This window comes from Mustela nivalis (genome assembly GCF_964662115.1).
Source record: "Mustela nivalis genome assembly, contig: HAP1_SCAFFOLD_690, whole genome shotgun sequence".
Lineage (NCBI taxonomy): Eukaryota > Metazoa > Chordata > Mammalia > Carnivora > Mustelidae > Mustela > Mustela nivalis.
In genome coordinates, this window is record NW_028135973.1 from 288938 (window position 1) to 316812 (window position 27875).

Here is a 27875-nt window from a genome sequence, read left to right on the forward strand (position 1 = left end):
TGAGAAACAGGAAACAATAAAATCAACTTTAATTTGTTGCTTTGCATTGTCAAAGGTCGTTACAGTATCGCTTGCAAAACCCAGCAAGGAAAGGTCCGCCTGTGTGGCTGAGTCCTGGGAACCACTGAGCAACGTCGGCCCTGCCTGTGGGCACGCAGACGGCCCCCGACTGGACCCCAGCCAGGACAAGCCTGGTGGGGCCTGGGAGGCTTGTGGAGATGAAAGCACCTGGTGGGGTGGGGGTGGGGCAGCAGGGGTGCAGACCCCTGTTCAGATGGGCCAGGCCTGAGCAGAGGCCGTGCTGTGGACTGGAGCGGACTGTGGGTCTGCGGGTCCTGACAAGTCCAGATTCTGAAAAGTGACCTGTGAACCGTTTCCTTGGGAAGCGCGCTTCCATGGGCTGCCTTCCAGCAGCACGAGGACCTTGTTGAATTCAAAAAAGCAGGGAGTGAGGGTCACAGGCCCACCCGTCGGACCACGCCCACCCTTTAGGCCCAGGTCTGGGTGAGGCCGGGACAGGCAGGCTGGTCCACATAAAGATCTGCAGGGCAGCCGTGCAGCTCCTCCTCTGTGAACGATCCAGCCTCTCACGTGATCCCTGAGAAAGCGGAGGGGAGGGAGGCTCTAGCATCTGGGGGCAGGGCTGCTGCGGCCCACTTGCTCCCATCCCAAGGCGCAGCCCCAGCAGTCTGTCCTAGGTGTAGTGAATTCAGAGCTCGCCCCCAGAAATGCAGGCCAGCTGAGGGGCAACCTTGTTGGGGTCAGTGGTCACATGGTGGCCACCTGTCTGTGGGCTGTGCTGCGGTCTGCATCCCATGTGCTGCTGAACTCAGTCCTGCCTGGTGGCCACAGGGCCTTTGCTTTCGGAGTCCTCCAGGGTTGACAGCGGGCAAGAGTTTCCCCTCAGGAGGTGTTTCCAGACTTCTGTCCAGGGGAGGGATGGCTGTAAACATCTTGTCCTTTCTCATCACCAGATGCCCCCGTGTGTACTGGGGGTCCAAACATTGCCAGTTACATTGTTCACAAGACCCATGAGGGAGGGAGGGTCTGGGCACATTCGTTCTGTATCATTCTAGAATGATGGGGAAGTTTCCCCCAAAACCGTGTGTACCGTGATTGCACATGTGGAGGGTTTGAGACTTGGGAGTGGGGAATAAAATTGGGTTGGAGGCATTCCTTCCGGCCATTCTTGACAAGTCTGGCTGCTCCTGGTACTGGGGGTGGAGGCCATGTCATCAAGGCCCCAGGACGTGTTGCGAGCCTGGCACAGGCTGGGGTTTGCAGGCATGTGGGGGAGGGAGGGATCCCGAGTGTGGCCACGGTGACCCTTCCAGCCTGTCAGCAGGACGCCCTGCCCTCCCTCAGGGAAGGGGCTGTTAAGGGAACAGCTCTTCACAGATCCTGCGGGTGTCCTCGGGGGTCGTCACCGTGTGGCCCACGGTCCTCGGGTCGGTGAAGATCTCGTGGTCATTCCCGCCCTGTGAAGACACGGGGGAGATGTGGGCGCCTCGCTTCTCCTGGGCGCGGGCGGCAGGAAACTGAAGAACTCGCCCTTTTACCAGCAGGCAGGCGGGCTTCGGTTACCTGGGCCCCCGGGAGAAGAGCAACCCGAGCCCAGGCATTACCGAGAAGGGCTTTCTCACTTTTCCTTGAACTGCAATTTAGCTTGGAACATGTAATTATGCCTCTGAAAGCAATCACGATGCTCTTGTGAAGATCTGAGGCTTCTTTTTCTATAAAGCAAGCGTGGCAGGTGACAGCAGTCCCTGCCACTGTGTTTGAACTGCGCCCCAGGCTGTTGTCACAGGCAGCGCAGCAGGGCTGACAGCCCACCGTGGCATCTGGCTGTGACACGGACACGTGGGCCTCCGAGTCAACAGCAGCCACTGGTGACTACCGAGTACTTGGTGGCAAGTGGCCAGGGCAACAAAGGAACAGAGTTTATTTGATTCTATTTGTTTACATTTAAAGAGTTCCTGTGTTTGGCTTGCAACTGAGCCAGGTGGCCTGGGTGTAGACCCTGCCTGGACCACGGCCGACGGGTGAGCCAGCTGCTGGAAGGGGGGTACGCCGCCCCCTGGCCGCAGGTCGGCACCTGCCCCTCGGCTCATGCGGCTCCAGGCGTATGCACACATCCCTTCCCCTGGGCCACTTACTTCCAAGAGTGGAGCGCAAGACTGCTTCTGCCAGACCTTGTATCCGGGGGGCCCTGGCCCGCCATGGGGGTCCCCGGGGGTGGGTCCTCCAGTGTGTACGGCATCCCCATCCCACCCCCCGGTCTCGGGTGAGTGAAGCGGGCTTGCCGCCGTTCCCACACCCTGAGCTCCAGGAAAGGCCCTGCTTTGCTTCTCATGCAATTTCCTAGATTCTCCTCATAAGCCTGGACGGTCTAACTCAAAACATTAGTTTATAATACGATGAAAGTAACTGCAGAGTAAAATGGATTTTTCTCCTAAAGATTCTATAAGAAACATCTGACATGCCTTTAAAGGCCTCACGGACACAGTAATTCTTACTGCTTTGACTTTTGCGAGAGTTACCTTGTCCCAAAGTTTAGGAGGGGCTGCTGCCGGGGCCCAAAATGCACCAGGGGAAGGAGTCAGGTCGGGGGCCATGAACTTGGAGCCACATCAGGGAAACTCCCTTCCCAGCGCTGACGGGGGGAGCTGCTGGGGTCCTGCCCTCGCCTCACAGATTTCTGTGCCGTCAAGTGGCTCTGGGTCAGCTCTAGGCGTCACGCCCACCGACGGCTACCTAAGCAAGTAAATGTGAAACCAGTTCATGTAATGCTTAGAATTAAAGTCCGATTTCTCCTACGAATAGCACGGGAGGTAAAAAACCGCCACAGAGAACTTAACGTTGTAGAAACAGACGTGTGAACTATCCAGAAAAACCAACCATCTATCGGGGACACATTCAGTCCCTGTCACTCATTCACTCGGGAGGGAGGAGTCTGGATTGACACATGAGCCCAACCAGCCCAGGGAGCACGTACTACCCGCCGGGCAAAGCGAACGTCAGAGCGGAGGCAGGGAGAGGACAGGAGATGGAGGCGAGCAACTCCGTAGGGCAGAGAACGGAGGGGAAGAGAACCTAGAGGGACAAGGGAGGCCCCAGTGAGCAGAGGAAGGGAGGGGACAAGCCACGTCCCAGAAGTCAGCTCAGCGGCCCCCCAGGCCAGGGAGGTAAGGACTTGGGATTTTATGTCAAGCCACCGGCAAAGCTGCAACCAGGGGACACAATCAGCTTCACCTTCTGCAGGACGTGCAGGTGGGGGATGAGGACGAGGAGCAGAAGCACAGCAAGGAGGAGGCTGCGCAGCCAGCCAGGGTTGGGGGCGGGTTGCAGACGCCGGGCCCCGGGGAACGACTCCGAAGCAGCTGCCCCGCCTGTCCCTCCCGGGAGACCTGGTCCACACGGGGTGGCTCTCCCCGCTCGGTCTTGGCACCACCAGCACCACGCACCCCAGACTTTAACTTCCCCTCCTGCCAGGACACCTGGGCTCTTCTGGGGCTCCCAGAGCTGGCACAACAGAGTCAGAGGGAGGTCGGGAGAAGCAGAAGCACAAGACGAGCTGGTGTGAGCGCCCCCCTCTAGAATCAGGCTTCAGGGAACCGCAGATTCCAAACACCAGATTTGCACAGGTCACTAGAGTCCGGGTGGGGAAGACGCTTTTCTGAGAGATGACAAAGGGAACCAAGCCGGAAGGGACACATCGTGGGCCGGGGACGGATGCCAGATGGAGGAGAGGCTTCCAGCTCAGTGCAAACGGCCCATTAATATTTAAATATTTGAGACTAAGGGCTGAGGGTGCCACAGAAAAGCAGACGGCAGGGCTGAGTGGGGTCCAGTCTCCCTGCTACCCAGCCGTGTTTCTGCACACGCTGATGCTGAGCCGATGGGGGGGGGTGTCCAGTGAACCCTGAGGATCCTGATGGAGAGCTGAGGAAGGGCACACAAATCACGTGTCCCTGGCCTGTGGGCCCTGCAGGGCCGGGCCGCTGGATTCCGAGGGGGTCTCTGCTAGGAACACCCATCTGGGGCTCAGGTCCACTCCTGCAAGTCCACTTCCACCGCATGTGGCTGCTCATCTCCGGCCAGTTAACGGGACCGATCCAATTTCTAGGTATCTGGGTACAAAGGCCAAAGGGACAAGGGCTCTGTTTCAAAGCCCTGGGGCGGGAGGTGCTCCCTGGGCTGTGGTGACAGTCACCGCAGGAGCTGTACCAACACTTCTAAGACCAGTACCCCTGGCCTGCAGGCCGCGGCGTGAGAAGCCAAACGGATCTGAGTACGTGCTGCACGGCTGGTATGCAGCTGCTTTCTCAACGTGTGATCGTTAGCTGGTGAGGAGAATATTTGATAAAAATGTATGCCCTTAGATAACTATACTGATTTTTCCTGGAAAGAAGTGAACTGTTACACTTAAAACAAATAAACAAAAGAAAACCAAAACCAGTCTGGCCCCAGGGTCATGATGTTTTGAAAACAATCAGGTGACTCCAAGTATTTCCAGGAGTATTTCCAGGACGGGACCCAGTGCTTACAGTCTGGGGACTAACCGTCCGGTGGAAAGCAAGCTGGCTTGCTGTCCTGCTGATGCTCCCGGGGTGACCCTCCGGGTCTGCTCATGAGTCTGGCGTACCCCCTCGTCCCCAAAACAAGGGCTGAGCACTGGGTGACGGGACCAGACAAGGACGTGCCTCCAGGAGATGCCGATTCGTAGCCATCAGTGACTGCACCAGGGGACTCCCTGCGGGTTAACCACACTCTAGGGGTCTGGAGTCAGGGTCCCCATGAAGAGAAGAACTACAGCAATGGCTGCAGGCTTCTTCCAGCAGCCCCTTTCCCCCTGCCCTGATCTCAGGGGTGACACGACCACAGATTCTGGTGTCCAGAAGGAAGGCGGGTCAGCCGAGACCCCAACAAACACCGCACTCATGGTGTCCCCCCCCCGGCCCAGTGTCCTGCTTCCCATCCTCCCACAGGGGAACTGGCAGCACCCCCTCAACTGGGTGGGGAACCTCTAACCCGGTCCAACTTCCTCCAGTCAGATCTCAGGGAGCAGCAATTTTCCTGAGGCCCCTCTGGGAGCAAGGAACACCCCTCTCTCCATGCTAACCTAAGCCTACCACTAGCCCCCAAGACTTGGGTCTCAGATTTCACACTGACACGCACTAATAGTAGGACAGGTCTGCACAGAGGACACATTCAGTGCTCTCATCAGCCCTCAGGCATCCTGAGAGTGAGCGCAGGAGATGCCAGGCATGGCCAGGTCGCCCAGGGCAGGGCCAATGGCCAACAGCCTGAGCAGGAACTCAAGGTTCGCTGACTAACACGCACCACCCACCCTACAGGCCCTCAATCCCTCAGAGGAATCTCATACTGGATGAGATTTTCTTAACTTCATTAAAAGCTGCAGACTCGGGGCGCCTGGGTGGCTCAGTGGGTTAAGCCGCTGCCTTCGGCTCAGGTCATGATCTCAGGGTCCTGGGATCGAGTCCCGCATCAGGCTCTTTGCTCAGCAGGGAGCCTGCTTCCTCCTCTCTCTCTCTCTCTCTGCCTGCCTCTCTGCCTACTTGTGATCTCTCTCTGTCAAATAAATAAATAAAATATTTTAAAAGCTGCAGACTTCATAGCCGGCTGGTTCCCTGCTGGAAGAAACAAGTTCTGCTTGCTGCCTTTCCTGAGCCGGCCTTGGGCTAGCCACCCTCCCTCTAGGACCTCCCTTTCCTCCCACCGCTTCAGAAGAACTGCGTCCCCACAGTTCAGCCCCTATAGGGGCTGACAAGTACCACGGCTCACGACACAGATGTGTGTGGTCACCCTGTGGGCAACGGCGGCCAGATTGTAGGTCTTCTGGGTTTCAAAGCTGCCTCTTCCCACCAGGCCGATAGGGACTTCCTTAAAGCTTATTTTAAAGAAAGATTTTCCTTTTGAACGTTTGTGGAAAACCAACTGTTGCATGATTTGACAGCATTTTGGAGGTGATGTGCGAGAGTGACGAGAGGCTTCTGGATGCCGTGCGGTCACTGACCTGCGCCGCCCCCGGCCCTGCGTGGAGCCTGCTGCCGCCCATCCCGCACGTCCCGCCAGGCTGCCCAAGGCCCTGAGGACAGAACGTCCAAGGGTCCAGCTCAGGGTCTGACACTGAAGTGCTTTAGAAACCAAAAATTTTAGTTTTCTTCCTTTGCTCAGTTTGATACTTTAAAGCTTTATTTTTCAACAGAGAGCACATTTGTGGAGGTCAAAATTTAAAGAGAGGACAGAGTGCCAAGTGTCTCTCCCATCCTTGTCCCTAGCTCTCAGGAGGTCTGTCATCTGCCTTCTCGGATGTCCCTTCACATTCCCTTTATGCACTTATGAGCACCGTGAAGAGAGCACCTCTTTAGACAAAAGCGGCGCCTGTTACTTGTACTGTTCTGCACCTTACGTGGCTCGCCTGATAGAACATCCCAGAGATCGGTCTGCATCTGTGGTTCGTACAGCCACGGAGCATTCTGCCGTGTGCACCAACTGCCTTGTGCGTGGTCAGTCACCTCCTGCAACAGTGCTCCCCAGTCCTGCCACTCTGCGTGTGCCCGTCCCAAGCACAGAAGCGGACAGAGAACTCAATCACCCAAAAGGATGTGCTGAGTCAAAGTCAATCAGCTGTCGATGTTCATGACCGTTAGAATGTTTTCATGTTCCAACCGCCTGAAAGCCAGGAAGCGTTAAGCCAGCAGAAACTGTCTAGCCTGGGAATATGGGAAGGCTGGGGGTGGGCGGAGTCAGGTGGGGCAGTCTCCCCGCCACCTCCCTCCCTGCCCCGAAGCCATGCAAAGCAGTGTGGGGTGCCTCTCTGTGCCCCGGCCGACCCTTTCCCTGCACCAAACCAAGGCACTCCAGGTTGGGCCTGGAGCCTTGAGGCTATACTCAGAGCTGAGTTTTAACAGACCCTGGTTGTTGTGGCTGATGGGCAGGAGGGGGTAGGGACCGACAGTCAGTTCAGGACTGCCAAGCATTTAGAAAAGCAACGGCCAAGGTCTAGTTTCTTCACTCTGCTCTCTGAGGGTGTTCCAAGCAGGGAATGGGGGAGGGGCTCCATGTAGCATCAGATCCCTCCAGATGGAGGCGGCTGCTAGGGCTGGAGAGGCTGCCAGGCAGGCCTCTAAGCCTGTGGTGCTTGGCAAGGAAATAGCTTTTTTTTTTTTTTTTAATTAAGTAGGCTCCACGTCCACTATGCAGCCCAACATGGGGCTCGAACTCATGACCCTGAGATCAAGACCCAAGTTGAGATCAAGAGTCAGATACTTAACCGAATAAGCCACCCAGGAACCCCTGGGAAATGGCTTTTTACTGACAGTTCTCAGCTCAAGTGCTGTTTCCCTGGAAACCAGCAAAAACATCTGCCTTGATGCGAAGGAAGGAAACTGCTTTCAAAATCTATCACAGAATATGAGAAGTTTAAAGCTAGCGTTTGGATGGCTCTATGCCTGTTAAAGGTTTAGATGGTTGGACCGTTACTTCCCATTTCCAGGAAACCACCGACCGACAGCAGCGTCAGAGAGGGCAGAGATCGGTCACCACGGTGTCAACAACCACAGTCCCAGGGCCTCTGCTGGGAAAACGGGTCATCCAGCCCCTGAAAACCTCATTTTCAAAGAAATTCACTAACATGGGTAAATAAAATAGGTACGAGAACAAAGCAGAAAATCCAAGAGTGAACACGCAGGGTCCACTTTGGGGGTCGCGGACGCCCAGAGTAAAGACTGGGAGGCGCATCAGCTGTGACCACATGTGACTTACACTTTCTCCCTTGAACTTTCTCCCATGCTCTACAGTGAATGTTAATTACGAATCAGGAAAAAACCTTCCGTAAGAAGTATCCGCCTTTAAAAAGTAGGTGAAACCAAAAACCAAACAAACAGAATCGATGTGCTCGAGTTCCCAGATGGAGAATTCCCAAAAGCAGGCATTCTTTGCCAATCTCAAGAACCCCATTCCGTTCTGCAAAGTCCCCAGTGAGGCTTCCGGGGGCTCTTTGCACAAAGCAAGAGTGTCATCACGGACAAAAACCTGGCTTCGCCTGTCTCAGCAGCTCTCCTCCCGGCCTAGCCGAGCGGGCAGGGGGCCGGAAGGGCTGCGGAGGCGCCCGGCCAGCCGCAAGATCCCGCGTGTGACTGCGTGAGCTCGCTTTCTCCAAAGACATCAAAGTCTGATGCAAAAGCATTTCTGCAGCCAAAGAATTTCACCAAATGGACGCGGTTGCAAACCACTTCTCTCTGTCGTTAAGAACGAGGCTAAAGGACACGCCTCCAGAAAAGCAGCACCAGGCTGTCCGGGAACCAGAAGAGAATGTTCCCCACTGCGACGGAGGCTGGCCTGCTGGACTGGGAAGCCTGCGTGCTTAGAGACAAGGTCGTTTGTTCTGGTGCCACCATTTCGGCCATGGGCTGTGTGACCCTGGGCAAGTCACTTAACCTTTCCGTTTTTGTTTTTTTTTTTTTAAAGATTTATTAATTTGAGAGAGAGAAAGAGAAAGAAAGAAGGCGAACCTGGGAAGTACAGAGGGAGGAGCCAAGTAGACTGCCTACTGAATGGGGAGTCCGCCGCAGGCTTGATCCCAGGGCCCCGAGATCACACCCTGAGCTGAAATCAAGAGTCGGATATTTAACGACTGAGCCACCCATGCACCCTGAGTCCTGGTTTTATCCTTTAGAAGGATGGACACGAGCCTATATTGATCAGAAGTCTCTTTAATGCTAGAAGACCTTATGTGGGGACCTTGCTGATAGGCAGGTAGGTCCACCCCAGAAAAACCTTAGCAAAACGGCAAGTACTCTGCAGTGGATCACAGACCAGACACTAAGCAAACTCTGAATGTCCAGGGCATAGCTGCTGGGTGCAGGATGGCCACAAAGCCTGAACCAGGACCTCTGATGCCAAGATAATTCTCATCACCGGGCGGCACGTGAAGGGAAGTAGGCAGAGGGGCCCAGGGGCGACAGGAATTTAAAGGAAGGGGCCTGGGCAGTGAGTGGCTGGTGCCCAGCCTCCTCTCAGGGCCCCACCTGTCCCAAGAAGAGCCCCGTCCTGCTGCCACAGTGGCCTGGGGAAATCCCTCCTCTGCAATCCTCCTCCTGGTGCTGGCCTTCAACACGGCTCTGCTCTCAGCCCCGATTTAGACTCAGTCCAGCACCTGTCCATCAGGGACAGCTCCCCAAAACCTGTGTGTGCGATGCGCACTGCTAACATAGTCCCTGATGTGGTCTCTTGAATTTGAGACCCGTGAGATTCCCCGTCTTCCTACCATTTAGGATGCCTTGTGCCCAGCTCATAAAGAATGTCCCTGGGGAAAACCATAGTGGAAAAATGACCTAAAAATGGCCAACAGCGTGGAAGTGGACAAAGGACTTAGCAGCAGCACTGAGGCAGGTGTTCTGGAAGGCCGCAAAGTGAGCCTCGAAAGGACTCCATGACCGTCCCCACTGAGGGGTCTGGTGTCTGAGCGCAAAGGGCGGGAGGCTGATTCGCTCCTCTCAGGGGAAAGCAGCCCCTGCTCCATGTGAGCTGGGCCAGTGCGTGCTGCGTGGCGGAGCAGAAAAGGCCCACATGCCCATGTCCCCTTTTCCAGCCTGAACCAAACAGTCCAATTCCAAAATACGCTCCCGTACTTACGGGCATGGTTTTGTCCCCGAAGAAATAGATGGTCTTATAGCCGTCATTTTCCACGTGTCTCAGGCAGTACCGCTTGTCCCAGCCATCAGGAAAGACATCGATGCTGATCTGGCCTCCTGCCGAGAGGGGGAAGACACAGACGCTAGAGGCGGGAAAGAGGTGAAGGGCATGTGGCTGAACCGGACGCGCGGTCTACTCATCAGCAACCGGAGGGCTGAGGTCGGTTTTTAATACCCTGGTTTGCTATTTATGCTATTTTAGGGACCGGTTCTAGAAATTCATGGGACGTTGCTTTTTTCCAACATTATTTCACCCAAAATTGAAAAGCAAGACAGATTGCTAGCTCAGAATGAGGAATGCGTTTGTGTTTAAGTGCTGCGCCAAAGACATGGGTCTAAAGGAAGCAGTGGAAAATCCGGTAACAGCTTCAACCAGCTGGGCCACCCCGAGCTTTAGTATGCTCTGGCTCTTGGAGGCGAAGCCCAGAGCTGGCTGTGTGTGGTGCATCTCGCGGGAGAGAGGAAAAGCAGGTGCAAAGTGATTGTCGGGGAGACGTTCACCTTGTGGTTCAAGAACACTTGAACATCTACCTGCTCTAGCAGACGTAATCTCTTTATAATTCGAGTTTTCCTACAACTGTACGCTCAGGGTAGGTGGTAAAACAAGAGGGCTCTACGTAAGGACCCATCAGCGCTGACGGAAGTGCGTTTGCTTCAAGCATCTCACAAGTGTATTCTACGAAAAACCAAGGCCAGCCAAGACACCAGCGCTGCGGGAAGAACTCTGTCCGACACAGGAAATGTTCGCTCGCATGCTGGTCCACCACTGCAGACACAACATCTGTGGGCTTAGACAAGACCCCTTTTCCTCCAGGGCCTGTTTCTTGATTTGTAACACAAACCCAACTGGCTGCTACAGATCCCTGCTGCTCACGCATGATGAGTTTTCAAATCTGTTCTGCTGAGCGCTACTCTGGGCCAGGAAGAGAGGTACCGGGGCAGGGCGGTGGGGGTGGGGGGGAATCCTGCCAGGTGAGACGTTAGAACCAAACCCAGAGGCCAGGGAGAGTCTCCACGAGGGCTGACCACACAGGAGTGCTCGCCCCTACACCCCTCTGGCCCACCTTCACACTAGGCACAGCCCCATTCCAAGAGCTCACCGGCCCCCGCAACCCCATTTAGTAGGTGGTTACTGAAGCCGGAAGCCAGCCCGAGTGCACCGTACCTATGGAGAACGTGATGCCTTTGCCTGCAAACTCTTTCTGCAGGTCTGCTACAAACTTCTGTCTGATGTTTTCTTTCTGAGAAAAACAAGGAGATACCGATTGTCTAGCGCATGTCAGTGCAGAAGGCACCCTTCAGCCACAGGCCACGAGGCTGCACATTTTCACTCCTGAGACCCAGGCTGTGTCGGAGGGACTCACTTTGTCGAGTTCGTGAAACTCAATGCGTTCTTCTTGACTGCAGCTTCTCCCAATTGGGGACACGTTCAACATCCCGTTTCGGAACTCAATGAAAGTACCCCTGGAGAGGAGAGGGGACGAGCCCCGGAGAGACATTATTTACGTGGACGACTTTACAGATGGGTAAGCAGGCTCAAATTTCCAGAAGGACGAGGCTGGTAGGATCAACACTTCACTGGGCTGGGCTCAGCCACAGGGTAGCCTTGGGCCACAGGCAGCTAATCTGAACTGAGATTAGATTTCAAAGATAAGAGCATGAAAAAGGAATGTCACCCTCATTCGAAATGCTCTCTGTTGACTATGTGTTAAAGCGACTATGTTTTGGCTACACTGGATTAAATAAAATATGATTAAAATTAATTTTTCTTTTTAATGCAGCTACAGAAAACTTAAAATTGCCCATATGGCCCACATTATTTCTGTTGGACAGTGAATTTTATTGTCAATAAAGAGCTATGAGGGGTGCCTGGGTAGCTCAGTTGGTTGGGCGTCTGCCTTTGGCTTAAGTCATGATCGCAGAGTCCTGGGATGGAGCTCTATGTTGGGTTCCCTGTTCACTGGGGAGTCTGCTTCTCCTCCCTTTGCCTGTCTGCCTACTTAAGCTCTCTCTCTGTGTCAAATTAAAATAATAATAATAAAAAGAGCTATTAAAATGATTACCATCTCTCAAGTTCCCTGAGGAATCTGAAAATTCATGCGCCTGACATTTTTGCTAGTGACCTTTTGAACCCACTGGTCTGACCACACAAAGCTATGGGAAAAGGCTCTGAGGGCTGCTTGGTGAGCCTCCGTCATTCCAACGAAACACAGCTGCTGTGGCTAGCTGCTACTAAATGGTTGCTCTGATCGCAGAACGTGAGAACAGCTTAACACCTTTTTTTAGTTACTCTGAATAAAGATTAAACACACACACACACACACACACACACACACACACACAACATTTTCCCCCATGGTGTTTCCAGTTTGAATCTCAAAACAGTTTCTTAAAAGCTCAAATAACTGTGAGCTATTCATCCTTACAATGCAATTTAAGGGTTCTGTGACTATGTGCTCGGAAGTATCTTCTAGTTCTAAATGCTGATGACTGTGAAGTTCTAGAACCTCTTCCCTGGGTCCTTTCTGTCTTCTGCACACAGCCCTGATCTTGAGCCATCAGCCACCTGTAAATACCAGGGACATAGGCCCAGTGTTGAGCTGAGGGTCTGCTTCAAGGCCAACACAGCATCCTGCTGCCTGAATTCACGGTGGGGATCTCATGCTAACTTGAAATTATAGATCTTCAGAGAACACCGAAGCCAGAGATGATGGTATTTTACTATATGAAGTCAAACTTCCAAATGACAGCAATTAATGCAGATTTTATGTCATACCGTGGGCTGAGCAAGCAGGGCTGTGTGTGGGCTCTGGCCTGGGTTTCCGGGCTGTGTCCCAGGTGGCTTCCGGATCTGGGGCTGAAGCTGCTTTCCACACTGCTCTTACAGGCCTCCTCCTGGGCCCACAGTCTTAGCAAGCCTCTTAGTTTCCGCTTCCCATCATGTGGAAATGCTGTCGTTTATGGATTCATTCTTCCACTAGAAGGTTTCCAATAATGTCTTACTAACTAAGCACAGGGCCCGGGACTAAAGTCAGCACCAACCCAGCCAGTGCGACTCCTCCCCATGCCAGTACAGCCTCTGCTGAAAGCAAATCTACCTTTTCTTTCTTTTTTTTTTTTTTTAAAGATTTATTTATTTATTTGACAGAGATCACTAGTAGGCTGAGAGGCAGGCAGGGGGCGGGGGGTGGGGAGCAGGCTCTCTGCTGACAGAGTCCGATGCGGGGCTGGATCCCAGGACTCTGAGCTCATGACCTGAGCCGAAGGCAGAGGCTTAACCCACTGAGCCACCCAGGTGCCCCCCAAACCCACCTTTTCTTCGGGAGTTTAATTCTTGCGATGTAGCTCAGACAGTAGTTGATTAGATCTTGGATTAGGGCCTCGCCCAGGTGACCTTGAATACTCTGGATAAAGAAAACACTGGGGTTACTTGAATGGGGGGGGCATTTTTGAAATAACTTTACAGCACACCCGGGGCTTCAGCCACTACTGGCGAGGGTGACTAGGCTGACGTGGCCAGCGCGACACACCCCGCTACCTTTTTCCTTCTCTCCCTGCGTGAAACATAAGGCAAACCACAAAGGGCTTTAGTTAAAGCATTTCCTGCTTCATGACTCAAGATTTTTGTACAAATTATCTTTCGAATGCTTCATGGAAGGCCCAAAGAGTTTATTACTGCTGCTTTTATTCAATTAAAATATCTACAGACGCTGACAAAGTATCTTTGTTCCACTCGGGCTTTCTCATATGTCTGAGTGGAAGGATCTTGTTACTAGCAACAGCTACACAGTACCTCTTAAAAAAGCTTGTAGCCAGGCAGCCTGCCCTCCTTTCTGCCAGCGTGACAGAAATATCAGATAAAGTATCCTTAAAAAAACAATGCTGAAGGGGCGCCTGGGTGGCTCAGTGGGTTAAGCCACTGCCTTCGGCTCGGGTCATGATCCCAGGGTCCTGGGATCGAGTCCCGCATCGGGCTCTCTGCTCAGCGGGGAGCCTGCTTCCTCCTCTCTCTCTCTGCCTGCCTCTCTGCCTACTTGTAATCTCTCTCTGTCAAACAAATAAATAAAATCTTTAAAAAAAAAAACAAAACAAAACAATGCTGAAATTTAGTTAGCCATTTCGAATATGTGATAGTCACAGGGCTCGACACTCAAGACGTAGAAAAGAATAGAGGGTAGATAGAGGTTCACTCCTTCCCCGGCTCCTCACCTCCCGGACACACCTCCCCAGAAGCATCCAGGGTCAAATAGCTTTTTGGAAAGCATTTTAATAATATTACTATATTTAATAATATTACTAACAATATATATTATTATAGTATATATTATTATTTATTTTATTTTATTATTAATATTAGTATCATTATAGTATAGTATAATAACAGCATATAGTGGTCTGGATACTCGAGAACCTACCTGTTTACACAAGAGTTTCCCATCTTTGTATGCAACCAGGCCATTTTCTGGAAACACATAATCGTATTTTTCAACTACTGGAACCAAAACAAGAGAAAAGTCAGTGTGCAAGGAACTGAAGCTGGTTTCTCTTACGTCTCACGGATAAAACAGGGAAACTCCAGTAAGGACTGTAAAAGGATATCTCGCCTTAACAGGTTCCGAAGGTGGGGAAAAATGCCTTTAAAAAAAAGCCTCTAATTACAAATGTACAAGATGGTGGCCAGGCTGGTGGTGTTCAGAGACCTGGTGGCGGGTCCTCTCGTGTCTCTGCCTTCAGCCCCCTTTACCTGGAGAGGAAGATGTGAGCCAAGAATGACCCCCAAGCCTCCCTGAGGACCCGCATCACCAGGGCAGTGATGAAAATGTGCAGATTCCCAGGCTCTGCTGTCAGGCCTTCTGAATCAGAACATGCAGGACCAGGCTAAAGATCAGAATTTAAAAATAAATAAGTGAAAATATATATTTTTAAAAGGTCTTTAGGTGATTCTTATATTATAGCAGCCAGATATGGAGACCACTCATATAATACTAAATGGGTTCCCAAACTTTAGTTGCTTATTAAAATGCAGACTCCCAGGTGCCCTGTGTTGGGTGGGGCCCTCACATCTGTATTTTCACAGGTTCCCCAGTGATTCTGATACAGCTGGGTCTTCAACTTTCTTCTAGCTTGTGAAGGTTCTGAGTCTGTTGTTTGGACTCACACTCTTTGAAATCTACAGACAGTGCCCTACCCTGACATAATGCCTCTCTGAGCCTGTGGTTAAAAATATGGCCAGAGGCAGAAAGGGCCATCAGGGCTGGGTAACAGGATTTCCGGGGCTTAATGTGCCCCATTATGTTGTTTCTAGTGTTTCTAAGTAGAGCATCTATGAGAAAAATGGAAGTGTAAGCAGAACAGAGAGCTTTAGAGAGAATGCATAGATTATGCTCATCCAATACACTAATCCAATAAAGATAGCCTACACCGATTTGGATTGTAGGATACTACAGTCAAAACCCTGGTTCTCCACTGGGGGTGACACTGCCCCCCACAGGGTATTTGGCAATGTCTAGAGACATTTTTGGATGCCACACTGGGCACGGAGGTGCTCCTGGCATCCCGTGGGTGGAGGCCACAGGGGTGCTGCTCAACATCCTACAGTGTGCACAGGGCAGCCCCCGACAATGGAGAATGATCTGGCCCAAAATGTCAACAGTGTCCCAAAGAACGATCATCTCAACCATCTCTCCACAATCTAGTTCTTAGAGGTCAGGCACCCTAGAGGCCCTGGGGCTACAAGATGAGTAATGCAGAGTCAGAGTCTTCCAGAAAAAACAGAAGGACAACCAGATCGTTTGCAACATGCAGTGTGTGTCCTGCTGGCAAGGCTGTGCATCACAACCTCCTGGGGCAGGGGTTGGGGGGGAGCTGCCAAAATATGATTCCCAGGCCCCAGAGACCTCAGGATCTCCAGTGAAGGGGCCAATAAGAACCCCTGGCTTCCTGGGGCCTGCGCTGGAAGTTCTGGTTCACCAGGTAGGGTTGAGAGCCTGGGTGTCCCATGATTAGGGAACTCTGGGAAACATGTGTTAGAGCAACGGAGAGGAGGCCCCCAGACCTGGCAGGCATCTGAACACCTGGGTGAGAAGGACAGTCAGGAGATGGGGACTGAACTGAGCTCAGAGAGTGGACGGGGACAAGGCAAAGCATTTCAGGCAGTGACACACACACTCAAACTTCTGGGTGACCCCACCCATGTATCTGGGAACCGAGTGGTCCACCACCAATTCCAGAAATTTATTTATAACATTAAGAACAGAGGAAAGAGAAAGCAGAGAGAATGTTTGTCCAAACAAGGCAGCAGGAAGCCTGCCACACAGGGAGGAGGGCTTGAGGCTGCCTAAAACACTTCATGGCCACAGGTCCCAATGTCCTCATAGGAAACCGCCATTAACCAAACGCAACTTACCAAACAAACGCAACTTACCATCCTTTCCCAGCTGCTCCTGCACTTTCTCAAAGTCTGACCCGCCTACCACACCAATTTTGATCTTCTGCCTCAAGTTTTGTAGAAAGCCATCCATTTCTTTGGTAATTTTCTACATTTCAAAAAGGAAAATAAAAAGTCATGAGCCGTAGAATAACCAGGAGACTGAAACTCAAAGAGTGATACAACCCTGACTTCCATATATGCCAGTTCAGGCTCTGGGTCTGTAGTGAGTCCAAATGTTTTAGTTGTGATTTGGGGAAATCAACTTTTTACCAGAAAAAAATGTGTTAAATTTTACTTATTCTTACCTAGTTTAAAACACACAAGCAATATATTAACAGCTGCTGTGTGCTGTTCTAGCTCTACTGCTCTGCATTCACATACTTGCCTACATGTGCAAAAAATAAGGAGGTCTTATTTTCTGACACACAAGTGGACTCATTCTAGGTCTTGTGCAGTGACATGTGTTTTTAGCAGTGAGTTGGGATGACTGTTCCGTGTGGATACACAAAGATTTAGAACATTCCTTTCGAATGCTACAGTGTACTCCACTTACGGGTTTAAGTTGCTATTTTAGAACAAAACAGGACAAGATTACAGAGGACATTCAGAATTGATTTGTTATAATAATACAAAACCAAAAATAAATAAGTACAACAGCAACAGCACACGGATTTTTTTAGTTTCTCCTAAAAGCTCTTATGTATCAACAGTGGTCTCAATGGTGTAATTTTTTGCTAGTTGAAGTCCAAATTGTGGACTAATTAAATATAAGTTATGAACATGAAAAAAATATTCCTGCACTAAAACAAATCACAATTCATTTTTTAAAAGTTATTTTGTTACTTTTAGTAATCTGAATGGTCTATTCACATGGGGTATCTATTTTCTAATTTTTTATTCTTTATTTTTATTTTTGAGAGAGAGAATATTAAGCAGGTTCCATGCCCAGTGTGGAGCCTGATGCGGGACTTGATCTCACAACTCTGAGATCATGGCCTGACTGAAATCAAGAGTAGGACACTTAACCAACTAAGCTGCCCAGGGACCCCTAACTTATTATTATTTTTTAAGTAAACTCTACTCCCAATGTGGGATTTGAACTCATGACCCCGGGATCAAGAGTGGCATGTTCCACTGACTGAGCCAGCCTGGAGGCCCTCACACTGGGTATCTTTAGAAATGAAGTTAGCAGAGGGGCGCCTGGGTGGCTCAGTGGGTTAGGCCGCTGCCTTCGGCTCAGGTCATGATCTCGGGGTTCTGGGATCGAATCCCGCATCGGGCTCTGTGCTCAGCAGGGAGCCTGCTTCCTCCTCTCTCTCTCTCTGCCTGCCTCTCTGCCTACTTGTGATCTCTCTCTGCAGAATAAATAAATAAAATCTTAAAAAAAAAAAAAAAGAAATGAAGTTAGCAGAAATTAAAAACAAAAACAAAAAACCAACTTCAATACAAAAACATCTAGAGTTCAATCTTCTCTTTTTCTTTTCTTTTCTTTCTTTTTTTAAAAGATTTTATTTATTTGACAGAAAGAGTGATCACAAGCAGGCAGAAAGAGCGGGGGAAGCAGGCTCCCTGTTGAGCAGAGAGCCCGATGCGGGGCTCGATCCCAGGACCCCGAGACCATAACCTGAGCCAAAGGCAGAGACTTAACCCACTGAACCACCCAGGCACCCAAATCTTTTCTTTTTTCTTAAAACAACAACATTTTAGAGAAATATACACCCAGGATTAATAAAATTGTACAGAAGGGCTTATAATAGAACACACAGTTTTTTACACCTTTTGTGGAATCTCGACTTAGCAGACAAAATTTAGAAGTGCCGTGGCAGCCTCTACAAATCAATGACTATGAAAATGGGTCCTGGAGCCCTCCGAGTGGCTTACTTCCACCTGACGTCAGGGTGGCAGGCAGTGGGGAAGATTCCCTAGATTGCAAAATATTAAAAATGCAATACTTCTGACTTCAAGCAGAACCCAAAGCTGCAATTTCTTTTCTTTTAACCCTAGTGCACAATGATGAGCTCCATGGTACTGTGGCCATCAGGTGTGTCTGCAGTGTGTGTGTGTGTGTGTGTGTTAGAAGGCCCCTTCTCACTTCCGAGGGGCAGCAAATATTTTTTTGACAGGAAGTAAGATCCAGCTCCTTGCGAGCATAACAGAGCATCTAAACTACCCACGGTAGGAGAGGTTGTTGGAGCAAAATAATCACAGACCAAAGTTGTTGTGATGTTTCCAAATAATTGTGTTGCTAATCACAAGGGGTTCTTTATAAGTCCTCCTGGGTAAAAATAAAACAGAGAAAGATCCAAAAGCTTGAAATTGAGGTCAAAGCAGGATAAAAATTCACCTTCTGAAAAAACCAACTACAAAAGACTTCTTTTGGGACAACAGAGGAAAACTGACAGAGCAAGTAAGAGTCAGCAGAATAGGTGCCTGGGCCAGCATTAACTCGCTGCCAGGTTCCGCGAGGTACGACTGTCACGCAGCCACATCCATTCACTTGCGTACTGTCTGTGACGCAACCACACAGCCGAGTAGTTGTGACAGACACCACATGGCTGGCAGAGCCTCAACTCTTTACTATCTGTCTTTTTACAGAAAAATATGTGCTGACTTCTGAGCTGGGGCATTAAATAATAGGAGGGAACTGGTGACACGTTTCGTAGGTGATGATAGCACTATGGTCACCACAGATGTCCTCAAGAGATCCAGGCTCAAATATTTAGGGGTGAATTACCATGATGAATGTGGCTTCAGAAGCGGCACATCAAAAGAATAAAAGTGTAGAAAAGTTAATGTCAGTCATCGCTGATTTTAAGTGGCCGGGATACGGCTATTCTGTATAGTAGTTTCGCAGTAATTCTGTACATTTTAATTTCTTATTCGAATTTCGATTTTATTTTTTTAAGGTTTAAAAGTAACATGCACCTAACATGTAGCTAGAATTTATAGCTCTGAGATCTAGAGTCATATGCTCTAGCGACAGAGCCAGCCAGGTGCCCCCGTATGTTTGAGTTTTTTATGACATAAAGCCAGAAAACAATTTAGTCAGGTTTAGGGCCCCCTTCTTTTGTTCTAAGTCTCAACTGTCTTTAGATGGAATAACCTTTCTTAGGAAAGTACTCAGCACAAGAAAATTCTACTAAAATAGTGGTATGTGCGGAGCTCCGGACTCCGTTCTAATTAGATTTTATCTGTTTATATCATCTCGTGTGTCAGCAGCTGCAAGATAGCCCATTCTTCTGCTTCTGGACTGTAATATGCTTATCACTGTTTGGGAATGCATGTTTTGAGGGAGGGAAGGTACTATATTATTCTATAATGAATAGATCTCTTGCTAAAATATTTTCATTTTTTACCTGGAACACCTGACACCCAGAAACAATTTTCTTTTGTTAGACTTTTTTTTTTTTTCAGTGTTAAAATTATCAGTTTGCTGCAAAGAATATCATGTTTCAAATGTGTATTACAGAAATACACTGTGACTCAGTGAATTACAGGAATACACTGTGAGTTTCTTTGCTATTTCATACTTCGTGGTCATCTATCCAGATTCCTTCTGGAAGGCAGAAGCACCTTCCAGAACGGCATAACCAGCAGCCAGAACAGCTTCCATCTTGGAGCGGTGGCAGGAAATGGCAAACTTAGCAAATGACAATGCCCTGCAGCCCAGACACTTATACCAGATTTGCTGTGAGAAACAGAGGTCATGGTTTCACTGAGTCTCAGTTTCCTTATGTTTAAAAGGGTAAAAGAGGGGTCCCTGGGTGGCTCAGTGGGTTAAGCCTCTGCCTTCAGCTCAGGTCGTGATCTCAGAGTCTTGGGCTCTCTGCTCAGCAGGGAGCCTGCTTCTCTCTCTCTCTCTGCCTGCTTGTGATCTCTGTTTGTCAAATAAATAAATAAAACCTTTAAAAAAAAAAAAAGGGTAAAAGAAATTATCCTACATGGTAGGAAAGAGGGGAAAAGGTTGAGAAGGTCCAGTGATATGCAAAAAGGTATGGAATGTGAACCCTAGACCATCACAGCCCATGGGCCAAACAGAGCAGCTGGTTGTTTTTGTAACAAGTAAATAAAGCTTTATTAGAACGCAGCCATGCTGTGTCTACCTAAGGTCCTACAGCTGAGTAGTTACTACAGACCATGTGGTTGGCAGAGACAAAAAAATTTTTGCTATCTGGGCCTTTACAAACAATGAGTTGCTGACTTTGGCTCCAGACAGCCAAGAGCTTTTCTAACAGTCCAGAAGTGTGTTTTGGTCACCGAATCTGGGTCACAAAGGGCCTCTGAAGAACTTGCCATTGAGTTTCATCCCTAGATGCACCCAATCTGTGGCTCAGAAAGGCCAAATGATGTCACACGCATGTAATGTGGCCATCTGGAGCACACCACTGCCATCCTCCGGCCAAAATTAAGAAGGCAGGGATAGAAAGTGAAGTTAGGAAGGTTAGTTGGGTCCCGGCTCAAGTTTGAATGGCTGTGGTTCAAGGACCAGTCCCCTGCAAGGGGGGAGGTCAGCGTCAGCTTCATCACAAATCCTGATCTTAACCGAAACCTCACGATCAAGCCTGCAGCAGCAACATCTACAAGTGGGAAGCAAGCTTCCAAGAGTTCAAGGCGGGGCTCGCAGCAGGCAGTCTGAAAAAAATCTAGGTCTCCTTGCTCACTCCCGCTGGAGAAGGGGGTGGAGAAAAGGGGGTGGTTGGCAGCGGCTAATATTTACTGTCTCCTGCTGAACACGGCCCACCCTACCCAAAATATTTTTACGAATTTATTCGATTTCATTCGGCCCTCACATACACCATATGGAACTGGGAAGGTCCCCACTGAAAGCCGTGGAGGCGGAGACTGAGATTAAGTGACTTGCTCAAGGTCAGACAGCTCTCAAGAGGGTACAGCGGAGACTCTTTTAGGTCTGCTTGACCTGAACACCTGTGTTTTTCATATTAGGGCACAAGGTGCAGTTCGCAGGCGACAGGACCGAGGCGCGCTCACGGCTGGCAAGAGAGCTGAGCTGGGCTTCAAATCCAGCGCAGGCGGTGAAAATGCCGAACCGCGTTTTCCAATAAGTTTTTCGCTTTTCGGCCCCGCCCCATCTCTCCGAGCATCCTGAGGGTCTAAGCCCGCCGCTGCCACCCCGCCGGACGCCGCCTACCTGTCGCGGGGCGGTCAGCGTCCCGTCCACGTCGAAGAGGCACAGCGCTGGGCCGGACGCCGCCATGTCGCCGGTTTCCATCCACTCGGGATGGGACTCGTTGGCAACCAGGAACTCCGCCCAGAACTTCCGGGTTCGCCTCCCCCGCCCCCACCCAGTCCCCGTACCGCAGGGCACGCTGGGGGGAGGAGCATTCCCTCCCACGGTGCCAGGGACATGCGTCGGATATTCTTTCGGAACCACAAATCCCAGGATGCAATACGCCGACACGGCGTCCTATGACGGTCGAGCGCGCGCCGTCAGAGGTTCCGGGGACAGAGGGGGTTTACTTCCGGCGGCAGGAAACGAAGCCATGGTAAGAAGGTGGTGTGGTGGGAACGGCGGGAAGTGGTTCGCTTTCGGGGCCGTGGTGAGGGTTCGGCAGGCAGGCAGGTTCCTGGAGTTCTGATTCGGAGAATCCGCGGTGGGGGTGAACCTCCGGCGTAGGTTAAGGCTTGCTGGGCCGCACTTTCCTGCGCTCCGATGGTGTGGGCGACAGGGTCGCTCTCTGAAATTCACTGGGCTCTGTCCCCGCGCGTCAGATCCTCGGGGGCACCAAGTGCGTTCGAGGTCTTTGAAGCCATTGTCTCATTTGGCTTGTCGTGAATCCCCTTTGTGAAAGGCGAAGGAACCGAGGCCCAGAGAAGTGGAGGAACTTGCCCGAGGGGCCACAGCTAGTGTGTGTAGAAGCCGAGGTCGGAACCCAGATCGGGCCCCCAAGCCAGGACCATCTTTCCCGGCTCTCGAGGTGTACAGCCGCGCATCTGATAAAACCCTTGGGCTGCGGGTTGGCGCCTCCCTCCCTGCCCAAACTGGGCTCAGAAAACAGCGCTTCCCCTTCAGGACCGAAGATGATGCTTTTACCTGACAGAGAATCAGGAGGTTGTTAGAATTATGGCAGGGATTTGTTACTCTTTAGGACATTGGTTCCTGCTGGGGAAAGTGTTCCCACGGCCTTATGCATTCGGTGCCCAGCCCAGAGTTGGCTGTCCCTGGGTACTTGTTGAATGAATGAAGGCTCTGCCACCTTTCTTGTACCCCTTCGGACTGCCGGAAGGAAAGAGGGCCAGTTTGAGAGTCAGACGATGCCCCGCTCACTGGCTGTGTGTCTTTGGGCACATTTCTTTCCTTCTCTGTGTTTAGTTTCCTCAGTGGTAAAGTACAGGGGACCCTTGAACAATTCGGGTTTGAACTGTGTCCATCCACTTTTGTGTTGATTGTTGAAAATAAATACATGGGAAAAATTTTCGGAGGTTTGCCGTAATTCAGAAAACCTGGCAAATGAACCGCGTAGCCTGGAAATACGGAAAAAATAAAAACGGTATGTCACTAATGCCTAAAATACAGGGAGATACTAGTTTATTTTATTTACTACCATAGTATACACAAGTTTGTTCTAGAAAGTTTATCCGAATGCGCACAGAACCTTGGAGAACTGTACATGGCCTCATTCATAGTTGAGAGAAACAGAAACATGAAGATGCAGTGTTAACTCCTAACTGCGTAAAATTAACCGCAGTGCATGCTGTACTACTGTAATCATTCCGCGGCCACCCCCTGCTGCTGTTTCGGTGAGCTCAGGTTTAGTATGTGCTTCGCGTGGCGTGTGCTGCCCTCATCTCCGTGTTAGCACTTCGTGGCTAGTACATCTCAAATGGCAGTACAAAGCGGTCCCCTGGTTCTCGCGTATTTTGCGTCGTGTTTGGTGCCATGTCGTAAACCTGGAATAACACCAGGGAACCCACACGAAATGCCACTAGTGGTTCTGGAAAGTGCTCCCAAGAAGCAGAGGAAAATCATGACATGACAAGAAAAGGTTGAATTGCTCGATACGTACTGTAGATTAAAGTCGGCAGCCGCGACTTTCAAGATGAAATGAGTCCAGCGTGAGGACCATTGTTAAAAAAAGAAAAGGAAATCCACGGAGCCGTTGCAGCAGCTGCACCAGCAGGGGCAAAGACCTTGCACTTTTTGCTAAATACTTTTTTATCTCGTATTGAAAATGCAGCTTTTATGTGGGTGCAGGATTGCTATGAGAAAGGCATCCCCTATAGGTTCTAATACGATCCGAGAAAAAGCAAAGTCGTTACACGACAACCTGAAGCAAAAGGAAGACGAAGGAACTAAAGCTGGAGAATTTAATGCCAGCAAAGGATAGTTTGATAATTTTAGAAAGAGGTTTGGCTTAAACAATGTCAAGATGGCAGGAGAAGGAGCTTCTGCCGACCCAGAGGTCATTGATAAGTTCCCACGTCAAGAGCTCCTAGACTGTGCGCCAGAGGAGTTGACCAAAGGCGCCTCCGTGGGGATGAGAGCTTCTGGACCAGTGCCACATAAGGAAGACGTAGAAGAAGCAGGGCCAGAAAACAAGTTGACGTTAGACAGCCTGGCAGAAGATTTTCGATTATTCAAGACGGGCTTTGACTTCTTTTACGACATGGACCCTTTGTGATTCGGGCACTGAGACTCAAGCAGGTGATGGAAGAGGGCTTGGTGCCAGACAGAAATATCTTTAGAGAAATGAAAGAGTGAAAAAGTCAGACAGAAATTACGATGTATTTCCCTAAAGTTAGGCCAAGTGTGCCTGCCTCGCCTGCATGCCCTTCCGCCGCCTCCACCTGTCCCCCCCCCCCCCCGGCACCCCTGAGACCGCCAGACCAGCCCCGGGGCCTCCTCGTCCTCAGCCTACTCAGCGGGAAGGTGACAAGGATGAAGATCTTCCCGCTGACCCGCTTCCGTGTAATAAATAGTGAAGAGTCATTGTGGTGTACGGTTAAACTTCCCTGTTGTGTGTGTGAACGAGTGTCTTCATGTGGAAATCCTGTAACTGTACAGCAAGAACTGTAGGGGACGCTTTGTGCCATCATCCTCTGCCTGGGCGTTCACCCTGTAGAACATGTGCAAGAGGCCTTTGGAAGTGGGTAGCCTGTCCTTAGAGGCTGTCAGGTGAGTACTATGTAATATCAAAGTAACTGTGTTCTTACTGTTTGGTAACGCTGCTTTATGCCATCAGAGATTTAATTACCTTGCAGTATGCCCCTTACCTCCCTCTCCGCCACCCCCCCCCCGCCCCGTAATTGGAAAAGATGCATATCAGTCTATCATCAGTCCTAGGTGGATTTTTAAAAAAAGGAACAGTGTTTCCCATACTGTATTCAGAACCTGACAGTAGTACTGTGCGCCATAAGAATTTTATAATGGTTCATTCATTAGCGTCCAGAGCAGGCTCCTGGGAAACAGTCGTATCGATTACTCTAGACTGCCACTTTGTTTCCAGTCCATGAATCGTTGTTCTTATAAATAAATAGGAATCTCCCTTTTAGCCTTTTTTGTGTTTGGTGTCAGTAACATAGATACTATCTACTGTGTTTTGTGTCCTCCAAGACAGTGTTGATGAGGCTACTGACAATTCATCTTGGAAACAAGGTAAACTTAATGGTACCGATAATACAATACTGTGAATGTATTTTCTCTTGTGTTCCCCCCCCCACATGTGGTTTTCTTATTCACATTCTTTGCTCTAGCTGGCTTTATTCTAAAAACGCAGTATGTAATACGTGTAACAACAAACATGGGTTAACCGACTTATCAGTAAGGCTCCTGGTCAACACTAGGCTATCAGTCGTTGAGTTTTGGGGGAGTCAGGAGTTACAGGTGGATTTTTGACTGCATTTTTGGTGTCCTGAACCCCTGCAGTGTTCAAGGGTCAAGGTCATGGCACGGTCTTGCACTGCCTGTGTGAAGCTCACATGAACTTAAGGCATCCTTCCCTGTGTCTCCGCAGTAATCGCAACCTCACAGGACTGGCGGGAGCCTCTGGGTAAGGGGCTCTGTGCGTGTTTTTTTGTTTTGTTTTAAAGATTTTATTTATTTATTTGACAGAGAGAGAGAGATCACAAGTAGGCAGAGAGGCAGGCAGAGAGAGAGGGAAGCAGGCTCCCCACTGAGCAGAGAGCCCGATGCGGGACTCCATCCCAGGACCCTGAGATCATGACCTGAGCCGAAGGCAGAGGCTTAACCCACTGAGCCACCCAGGCACCCCTCTGCGCGTGTTTATTTTGTGATTAGCGTGGTTGAGTTCTTGAGAGCAACGCTGTCCTGTCTCCCTTCCAGGCCGCCCTCCTCCGAGCCGTGCCACGGTTGGCAGGCGCAGCTGCCTGGAGAAGGCCTGCATGTGGGCTGTGGTGCCGCACCGGGCAGGATCCTGGGAGGTGGATGGGGAGCGGGACCCCCACCCCGAAGGAGAAGCCTGCAGGCACGGACGCGGAGCAGTTTCAGATGGTCTACCGGTTCGATGCTATCCGAGTCTTCAAGTACCTGTCCCGGCTGAAGGTGACGCAGACGGTGCTGACGCTGCTGGCCCTGCCGCCCGGCTTCTATGGGTACTCGCACGGCCTCGTGACTCTCGGCAACTTGTGCCTGGCGGGTGGGGTAGCCGGCTTCGCCCTGGCCATGCTTTTCTGGATGAGCCACTTCTTCCGGAGGCTGGTGGGCATCCTGTATGTGAACGAGGCGGGCACTGTGCTGCGCGTAGCCCACCTGACCTTCTGGGGCCGGCGGCAGGACACGGACTGGCCTGTGGCCGATGTGATCCCCCTGACGGAGAGCGAGGACCGGCCCCAGGAGCTGTTCGTGCGCATCCAGCAGTACGGCGGGAAGCAGACCTTCTACCTCAGCCTGCGCTACGGACGCGTCCTGGACAGAGAGCGTTTCATGCAGGTGTTTGGGATGCTGGACACCCTCAAGTGAGCTGGGAGCCGGGCCTCCGGGTGGCCCTGGGCCGCCCGGATCTCCAGCAGGAAGGCCGAGGGTGTGGGTGAGGCCACAGAGCGGAATCAGGCCGCTGGAGACCTTGCCAGGGTCTCCATACCCTTGTCTTTTGGGATGAGGAAATGATGAGGCAGGAGCTAGTGACTGGGTTTAGGAAAGAGGTCCTTAGTACAAATTCTTACTGTATTTGTGTGCGACATTCAGCCAGATGATGGCCAGAAGTTTCTGTTAACTGCCAGTTCTTGGATGAAGCTACGTCGGGTTCACTCAAGTGGTGCCGGGCTGAGAAATCGGAAGGTGGGGAGGTGCGCGGTGGGGAGCCCAGGACTCGGAGTGAGAATGCTCGGGTGCTGTCCGTTCTCAACTCCCGGTCCTGCAGCAGGTTATCAAGTCTCGCTGAACCTTGGTTGTCACATCCGTGAAAGGGAAAATCCTGCTTGTCACATGGGACGGGTATGAGACTAAAGAGTAAATGTCCAGGTCACTGCAGAGGTCAGGGTGTGCTGCGAGGCTTCCAGGCAGTCAGGAGGGATGTCCCGAGCCCTGTGCCTGGCCCCCTCAGGGGCTTACCCCGAGAAAGGACTGGGAAGAAGCCTAGATAGAGGGGGGTCATTTGACCCCGCCGGGATGGTGACCGCACAGTGACCGGGACAGGTGTCGGCCCGGTGAGCACAGCACTCCGGCTGAGCTTGTGTTTGCCACCAAGACGTCTGCGGGTCCTCCTGTGGGAACGCCCTGCGATGTGATAAAGTGAGATGAACTGTGTTCTGGTACCTTATTTTATAAACCGAAGCTGATTAAATGCACTGCCCTTCCCTGCAGTCAGTGCTACATGTCTGTTACACAGTCGGTAACAGTACAGAGGAGGGAAGGCGTGATCTCTCTTATTCTGCCTCTCAGAAGTCAGTAACTGCATGTTTCGATGTGCGGACTTCTAGCCTTTTTTATTGTAAAATATACAGAATGTAAATTTATCCTTTTACCATTTTCTAGTGAACAGTTAAGTGATACTAACCATGTCTACAGCGTTGTACAACCACCGCCTCTGTCCATTCCAGAACTTTTTTGTCATCCCAGGGAGAAACTCTATTCCCATTAAACATGACTCCCCATTCCCCCTCTCCCTGGCCCTTGTAACCACTCATTTGCTTTCTGTCTGTGTGGATTGGCTTATCCTGGACATCTGGTGTAGATGGAATCAGACACCCCGTGGTGTGTGATGTCTGGCTTTCGCTCGCCATCCTGTTTCTGAGGCACATCTGGACTATAACCCGTACGAGCTTCATTCCTTTTTGTGGCTGAATAACGTGTGTGTAGACCATATTTCGTTTCTCCATCCATTGATGGACATTTGCATTGTTTCCAGCGCTTGGCTCTTGTGACTAATGCTGCTGTCGTCATGGGTGGACAGAAGTCTGAGGCCGTGCTTTCGGGCCTTTCGGGTGTGTGTTGAGAAGTGGGATTACTGGGTGGGTGGTAACTCTATGTTTACCCTTGTGAGGAACCCCCAGGGCGGCGTGCACGTGCTGGGGCCGACCCTGATTTGATCCTAAGCACTAGGGAGAGCCTGGAGGGTCAGAGCGAGAACAGTGGAAGGAAGTGTGGGAGCTTTTATATTTACATATTTTTTTTTAAAGATTTTATTTATTTGAGAGAGATTTATTGAGAGAGATCACAAGCAGGCAGAGAGGCAGGCAGAGAGAGAGGAGGAAGCAGGCTCCCTGCTGAGCAGAGACCCCCCCCCCCCATGCGGGGCTCGATCCGAGGA

General features: G+C 50.8%; 2 protein-coding genes across 5 annotated transcripts; one reads left to right on the forward strand and one right to left on the reverse strand.

Annotated features, from left to right (window-relative positions):
- PMM2 (phosphomannomutase 2) lies at positions 1 to 21430 on the reverse strand. 3 transcript variants are annotated; one of them, XM_082750122.1, is made up of 8 exons: positions 21299 to 21430; positions 16144 to 16255; positions 14135 to 14211; positions 13032 to 13123; positions 11084 to 11183; positions 10885 to 10960; positions 9661 to 9776; positions 1 to 1478 (listed from the first exon to the last, which is right to left on the reverse strand). In XM_082750122.1, the coding sequence occupies exons 1-8, from the start codon at positions 21377 to 21379 to the stop codon at positions 1377 to 1379; spliced, it is 756 nt and encodes a 251-aa protein (XP_082606248.1). In that variant the 5' UTR covers positions 21380 to 21430; the 3' UTR covers positions 1 to 1376. The 3 variants fall into 3 exon arrangements, with proteins under 3 accessions (XP_082606248.1, XP_082606249.1, XP_082606250.1); XM_082750123.1 differs by lacking the exon at positions 1 to 1478 and adding an exon at positions 6181 to 6696; XM_082750124.1 differs by lacking the exon at positions 1 to 1478 and adding an exon at positions 8471 to 8631.
- TMEM186 (transmembrane protein 186) lies at positions 21363 to 27228 on the forward strand (the record flags this gene model as incomplete). 2 transcript variants are annotated; one of them, XM_082750120.1, is made up of 2 exons in its annotated part: positions 21363 to 21653; positions 25451 to 27228. In XM_082750120.1, the coding sequence occupies 2 exons, from the start codon at positions 21363 to 21365 to the stop codon at positions 26084 to 26086; spliced, it is 927 nt and encodes a 308-aa protein (XP_082606246.1). In that variant the 3' UTR covers positions 26087 to 27228. The 2 variants fall into 2 exon arrangements, with proteins under 2 accessions (XP_082606246.1, XP_082606247.1); XM_082750121.1 differs by having other exon boundaries at positions 21632 to 24283.
- Positions 27229 to 27875: the final 647 nt, after the last annotated feature.

What these genes read in the sequence shown, in the direction of transcription:
- PMM2 (XM_082750122.1), bottom strand. Translation starts at nt 21,379, where the DNA reads ATGGAAACCGGCGACATGGCGGCGTCCGGCCCAGCGCTGTGCCTCTTC. An exon ending in ATTAAACTCCCGAAGAAAAG is followed by an intron (nt 11,184 to 13,031) that starts GTGGGTTTGGGG and finishes TCTCCTCTCCAG; the next exon opens with GGGTACTTTCATTGAGTTCC. An exon ending in AGTTTCACGAACTCGACAAA is followed by an intron (nt 10,961 to 11,083) that starts GTGAGTCCCTCC and finishes TGTTTTTCTCAG; the next exon opens with AAAGAAAACATCAGACAGAA.